This window comes from Nematolebias whitei, chromosome 9, assembly GCF_014905685.2.
Source record: "Nematolebias whitei isolate Nwh7 chromosome 9, NemWhi1, whole genome shotgun sequence".
Taxonomy (NCBI): domain Eukaryota; kingdom Metazoa; phylum Chordata; class Actinopteri; order Cyprinodontiformes; family Rivulidae; genus Nematolebias; species Nematolebias whitei.
Genome location: NC_056506.1, coordinates 47,680,287 through 47,687,691, shown reverse-complemented (window position 1 = coordinate 47,687,691; position 7,405 = coordinate 47,680,287). Strand labels below are relative to the sequence as shown.

Sequence of the window (7,405 nt, the reverse complement as noted above, 5' to 3'; positions counted from 1 at the left end):
TTATTCTCATATTACTTAACCAACTATTTTGTGCAGTTGCATCCCATACAATTCAGATAAAAAAAACATTTAAGTACAGGTTGTAATGTAACAAAATATGTAAAAAGCCATCGGGGTGAATCTAAAAAAGTTAAATCTGGTCCTCTGGACATTCAAAAAAAACAAAGTAAAACAACAAAAAGTGTAGAAACGTTTCGTCTCTCATCCGAAAGACTTCCTCAGTCTGAGGAGCTGTATTCAGCTCAGTCTTATAAACAGCACCTTCTCAGAGTGGATCAACCAGTTTTGTTGCTGACAACCAAAACCAGCTGCTCACATGATCAAGAAGGACCATCGGCCTAACAATGGATCATGTTTTTTTTTTTTTTTTTTGAATGTCCAGAGGACCATATTTAACTTTTTTAGATTTTTCTACCTGGATTATTGGGCATGCATCAGGATATCGGGGTGAATATTTTCACAAGGCATTGTATATTTGGATAACATTTATGAAATGTGTGGGTTTTTTTTTTCATTCATATGCAGTATAAGTAAAAATAGATGTAATTAGAAAGTATTCCCTCAGTTCTGTAAATTGTACTCATAGATTTGATGGATTAGCAATAATATTTGCGTCTGTCTCCAGCTGGGGCTGTATTGAGCTTTGGATTGGAGATTTACATGTGCAAAATATGGGGAAGTCAAAGTCAATGCAAATCCTGCTGTGAAACCACAGTTTGGGAATCATCTACAAAAGTGGTATTTAATTAAAAAATGTTTGTTTGACACATCAAAGTTCATGCTCAATAATCCAGGTAAAAATCCATCAATCCATTTATTAGCTACTGCAAGTTCTGAAGTCGGGTCACGGGAGCAGCAGATTGAGCAAGGAGGCCCAGACATCTCTTTCTACAGCCACCTCTTCTAGCACTTCTGGGAGGATTCCAAGGCGTTCCCAGGCCAACCAAGGGACATAGTCTCTCCAGCGTGTCCTGGGTCTTCTTCGGGGTTTCTTCCCAGTCGGACATTCCCGAAGCACCTCCCTAGGGAGGCGTTCAGGGTGCATCCTTACCAGATGCCCGAACTAGCTCAACTGGCTCTTCTAGATGTTGAGGAGTAGCGGTTCTACTCTGAGACTCTCCTGGATAACTGAACTTCTCACACTTACTCTAAGGGAGAGTCCAGCTACCCTGTGAAGAAAACTCATTTCAACTTCCTGTATCCACGATCTCATTCTTTTGGTCACTATTCAGAATTCATGACCATAGGTGAGGGTAGGAATGCAGATGACTGGTAAAAAAGAGCTTCGCCATACAGCTCAGCTCCCTCTTCACCACAACGGACCGGTACAGAGTTCACAATACTGCAGCTGCTGCACCAATCCGTCTGTCAATCTCATGCGCCATTCTTCCCTCACTCGTGAAGAAAACTCCAAGATACTTAAACTCCTCCACTCGATGCAGAACCTCACCCTTGACCTGCAGAGGGCAATCCAACCTTTTCCAGTTGAGGACCATGACCTCAGATTGGGGCCTCAGTCTGAGGCAGGCATGGCCAAAGTGGTTCAAAACCTCAACCACTTTGGCCATGGCTGCCTCAGATGAGTCAACGGAGGATAGGGCAGTCTCCAGAAACCATCTTATCACCATCAAACTGGTTGATCCACTATGTGAGCGTTCTACTTTTGGAACTGAGTTTGTTGTGGCTTCTCGGACTGGTGAAGTCTTTTGGATGAAAGATGAAAGCGAGACTGGAGGGTGTGCTTCAAATACAGGGACATCACTCTCCTTAGCCTCCTTGGTAATGTCTATATAAGTTTGCTGTGGAAGAGAGTTCAATTGATTGTGAAACCTCAGATTCAAGAGGAACAATGCAGGTGTTGTTCTGGCGGTGGAACGCTGGACCTATACCCTCTACTCTCACAAGGCTTCTTGAGGGGGCATGGGAGTTTGGCCAACCAGTCTACATGCGCTTTGTGAACTTGAAGAAGACCTTTTTTGTGTTACTCGAGTTGCACTGTGGGGGATGCTTAATGAGTGGTATTGGTATGCTCATTCACAAAAGGGTGGAAGGGTGGTGCTCTTTCCAGGTTGGGAGTGAGGTTCTGCGTCAAGTTGAGGACTTTAAGTATCTTGGGGTTTTTCTCCACGAGTGAGGGAAGAATGGAGCGTGAAATCAATAAACATAATGGTGCAGCTTCTGCATTACTGTGGACTCTGTGCCTGTTCGTTGTGGTGAAGAGGGCACTAAGCTGCAAGGCAAAGCTTTCTGTTTACAGCATCGACATCACAACCAATATATATGAAGGGGACATGTCCCCCCCACATTCAAAAAATGTTCATTTGGACCCCCCCCCCCCACACACACACACACACACACACACACTTTTACTTTGAACCATTAGTTCTGTTGGCGCAGTTTCTTTCTTCGTGAACAAATCCATTCCAGTTGATTAATAGGAGAATACTCAAACCACTAAAACTCCACTCCAGGTTTTCCTGGTTACCTCCAATTCTAAACACAGCAGCATTGCTGCCACAGTGTTTTTGCTCGGAGTCTCATAAACGCACACAGGTGGAGGAGATGGAGACACCTGTGTTGCTCGTTAGCCAGTTTAACAAGATTAGTACGGGCAGTTGTTGAGCAGGGGGGGGTTGATCATAAACATATATCCATGTTAAGAGGATGCTTGAGAGAAGAGGAGCACTACATCTGTAGCATCTTAGCTTAGCAGTAAATGTGATGCTGTAAGATGCTGCAGGTGTAACAGACGCTTTGTGTTCAGGTGCATTAAAGTTGAAATGTCTTTAAAACCCCACACCTTATTGTCCTCGAGCTTCATGAAAAACATAATTTAGATGAGGAGTGTTGAACACAAGTAAAAATGTCTAGTGGTGATGTTTTGTATTTCTCTATAACAAAAATAGTGCAGACTTGACGCTCTGTATTAAAGTGTATTAAAGTTAAAATGTCTTTAAAACCCACAGCTGAATTTACACAAACCTGATAAGAAACGTGCTTTAAATGTGTGGAATTAAAGGAAATCTAGGTGAAATGCTGCTTTTTTGTAGGACTAGTGTACACTTTTTTTACGCGCGCACACACCCACACACACCTACACACATCATTGTGTCCCCCCCACATTACGGATGCTTCTGACGCCCTTGGTTTACAGTCAGTCTACATTTCTACCCTCACCTATGGTTACGAACTGGGTAATGACTGAAAGTACCAGATCATGGATACAGGCGGTTGAAATGAGTTTTCTTCACAGGGAAGCTGGACTTTCACTTAGAGATAGCTGAGAAGTTCAGTTATCCAGGAGAGACTCGTGGTAGAGCCAGTGCTCCTTCACATTGACAGAAGCCAGATAAGATTGTTTGGACATCTGTTTTGGATGCCCTCTAGACACCACCTTATGGAGGTTTTCTGGGCATGTCCAATTGGGAGGAGACCCAGAGGAAGACCCAGGACATGCTGGATAGATTGTGTCTCAGCTGGCCTGGGCACTCTTTAGAATCCTTCCAGAAAATCTGGAAGATGTAAATGTGGAAAGAGACAATTGGGTCTCACTGTTCAAGCTGCTGCCCCATGACCCGGCTCCAGAACAAGTGGAAAATAATGGATGGATGGAAGGATGGACGACAGACTTTTGGTGACTAGTTGTTTCAGTTTTTTTCCACCTTGTTTCATCTCATACTCAGCTGATAACAAAATTAGCTGCTTGTTTCAAATATGACTTGTCTTCCCATCTGCTTTTTATTTGCAGTAAATTTTGAGAATTACCAACATTTACTTTAGAAGCCATGGATCTTTAAAGTGATCATCTGTCCAACTTTCTTTATGCTCTAATGCTTGTTCTTGTTAATGAGCATTAGAGCATAAAGAATGAAGTCTGTAAGAAAATCCTTCTGTACAGTTTACCTAACCATAAACACATTCTTTGGACAAGGACCGCAAATCCATACAGAACTAATTGAAACAGATTTCCCAGCCCATGCACATCTTTTATGGCATGCAGTCATAATTCTTTGGCAGACTGATGCCTATCTTAGCAGTCAGTGGGTGAGAGGTGAAGGACACTGTGGAGAGTCTATCTAACACAGGACCACACAAAACACCTAACCAGGTAACCTCTCACACCTGAGGTAAAAAAAAAAAAAAAAAATCAATTTAATCTAACATGTTTGTTTTTGGACACATATGCAAAGAGTTAACAGGTGATTCAAGGTTGCCCTTAAATGTGTGTGTGGGGATGGTGGGGGCATGTTGCCCCTGTGACAAACTGTCCAGGATGACTCCAGCATGACTACTACTGCCCACCATGAACATAAATATATTTAACAGGTACAGATAATGAACATAATATTTTAACACTTTAAAAAATGCAAATATGGTAATTATTAAAAATGGTCTAAAATAATAAACTAATTGTTACAGCATAAAACACAAGAGTTCATGTTGGTTCCAGTGCATAAATACCTGATGTTAGAATCCCATGCTCTTGGCAAAAAACTGAGCTTTCTTCAGTGAGATGCACTGATGGTATTAAGTCTCCTGCAACAGCAAAAAGTTTGAATGAAATACATTTAATTAATACATTTTAATTTGTAATTAAAGAACTAAACCTCAAACACAGACTGACTGAATCTAGATTTTATTATCAGACCATTGATAATTTCCCTTTTTTCCAATTCTTACGGTTTTATCATCTGAGTATTCAACTGAGGAGAGTTTTAGTGCACAGATATGTTTTAGTCATTTAAGGTAAGACTAAACATAAAAATGGGCTTTCTAGGGTGCACACAGTTTTGAAATCATTCTTTTTTGTTGACTTAAAAATGTGTTATAAGAGTATATTTCAAAGACCCGAGGCTGTATAAGAAAAGTTAAAGGAAACAGATTTATCAGAAGAGCAAAACAATAAGATTTTTTTTGGATTGCATTCCTGAAAACTTCCATTTTCACCCAGCTATTTAAGAAAATGGGTATAAAAAAAAGTTCATGAATCACTAATGTCATAAAGACAAAATGGTAATAATTTTAAACTACTGTACTTGCTTTCAATTTTTCCTGTAGCTTTAAAAAAAACAACAACAAATAAAACATGTACATTACCTTCATTTGGAAGTTTGAATGGAGAAAAAAAATTGTCTCTGTGTGTCTATGGTATGTGATACGAGGTGAAACGGGACTTTTTATACAAAACCTGGAGAGGAGTGTAGGTGCAGAGTCAAAAAAAAAAGACTGATTCATGTTTAATGTTCAACTTTGAGTCATAAAAAGTTGTGATAAAAGTTCCTCAGAATCATTAATTTTATTGAAAACCTAAAGTGACTTTATTAATCAGTGAGTTATAGATTTACATCCGGTGACTACTTTGATTAATTAATAAATGTTCAATGGTTCATGGAATCAAGTATTTGATTCCAGGTATAAAGATTAAACATTATGAACTGAAACACACCTGAGGTCATAAGGTCTTGAAAATATTGACATTTCCTTGGTTTTCAGCTGAAGCTATGATAAGAGAAAGTATAGTTTTACTTTATCTTATCGCTACCTTTGAAACCAAAGAGTAGCTAATTTAATTATTAATCTGAATACTGTACTTTTTTCTCATCACTGAGTCCACAGACACGCTTTGTTTCAGAAATATGTTAATAATTCTGTAACCTGTGAGGTTTTTTCTGTCCTACAATCTGAATTATTGTCACCAAGCTGCAGTATTTAAGTCTGTATTGCTTAGATAAAACCTTTTAAATGTTACTGTGATGAAAATATGTACTGATCTACTTCCTGGGCGGCACAGTGGCACATTAAAGTCAAGTACAATTTATCTTTGATTGACTGAATTATAGCTGTTTAGTGTTTTCAAAGGTCAGTTGGTAGAGCTGCCCCCTCTCAGCGTGAAGGTCGATGGATCGAATCCCGGCCGGAGTCCTTTCTGGGTGGAGTTTGCATGTTCTCTTTGTGCATGTGTGGGTTCTCTCCGGGTACTCAGCTCAGCTCCTCTTATGCACCTCCAGGCAGGCAGCCAATCACCGTTCCATTCATCGGTGTCTTCCTCCAGCCGCACACCTGGACACGAATTGGCACAATTAGGGTTTTGCACAGTCACACACATGCAACTTATGACAGCAGTCGTAACAAGGCAAAGGGATTCCCAACCAAGTATTGAAGATTGACATCCATCCATCCATTATCTTTACCCGCTTATTCCATTTTGGGTCACGGGGGTCACTGGTGCCCATGTCCAGCAATCACTGTGTGAGGGGCGGGGTACACCCTGGACGGGTCGCAAGTCCATCACAGGGCCACATAGAGACAAACGAGACAAACAACCATTCACTCTCTCACTCACACCTAGGGACAATTTAGAGTTACCAATCAGCCTAACATGCATGTTTTTGGACTGTGGGAGGAAACCGGAGCACCCGGAGAAAACCCACGCATGCACGGAGAGAACATGCAAACTCCACCCAGAAAGGCCCCTGGACCGGCGTTTGAACCAGGGACCTGCTCGCTGAGAGGCAGCAGCTCTACCAGTTGTGCCACCGTGCTGCCCTGAAGATTGACATATTGTTTTGAAAGTACCATATTTTTATTGATTTGCTGTGATCCTAATTTTTATTTTATTTTTTATTTTTTCCACATAAAACTGAGTAGTGTGGGCTGATGTCTTCACAGTATTCTAATTTTTTGAATTCCTGTTTTCGTGGATTTCATGAGCTTGAAGCCCAAATTAATTAATTAATTAGTTAAAATATAAACAAATAAATACTTGAAATTGTTTAAATTGTGGGCCCTGAATCTATCATCTATTAAAGATTAACTTTTTGTTGGAATTATGGAAGTTAAACAACTTTTCCATGATATTTAAATTTTTTGGAAAGGGTCTTTATATTGGCATTAAGGTGTTTATTTCATAAAAATTAGTGAACTTGGTTGAAAATATTTAGAAATAAGGCAAAAATAGTTTTGAAAACTAGCATTATGTTGTAAATTACTAGAGACCTTTTATACTTATCAAAATACTAATATCAGTGATATAGCCACATACTACACATACACTAGAATTACTGGGAGTATTGTCAGGTCTTAGAAATGTGCCAAATCATCTTAGCTGGACTTATTGCTTGTTTTGCTATAACCTTACCTTTCTTTTTTTTTAAGTCATACTGTGGCAAAATTTTCAAATGTTTTCTGTTTCTTGTTTCTCTTAAAATACTGTCTCTGGTTTTCCTATGAAACAGCAATTTACATGATGGATGATTTAAAGCCATTGTCTTGCCAATGTTTAATTTTCTGCCTTACTTTACCTGTTGTTTCCTTACATTACCAAAACCTCTGTTTAGTTGACAGATTTTAAATATCCGTGCACACTAAATGAAAGTATTGAGACTTTAGAAAGTGTCCGCTCAGC

General features: G+C 39.7%; 1 protein-coding gene across 1 annotated transcript in view; it reads left to right on the top strand.

Moving 5' to 3' along the window:
• Positions 1-1,259: 1,259 nt before the first annotated feature.
• The window catches only part of LOC119414307 (nucleoporin NDC1), a 9,655-nt gene continuing 3,509 nt past the window's right edge, over positions 1,260-7,405 (top strand). The window contains exon 1 of the mRNA XM_037681401.1: positions 1,260-1,325. Within this exon, the coding sequence (XP_037537329.1) occupies positions 1,260-1,325 (66 nt within the window). The remainder of the gene's footprint in view (positions 1,326-7,405) is intronic.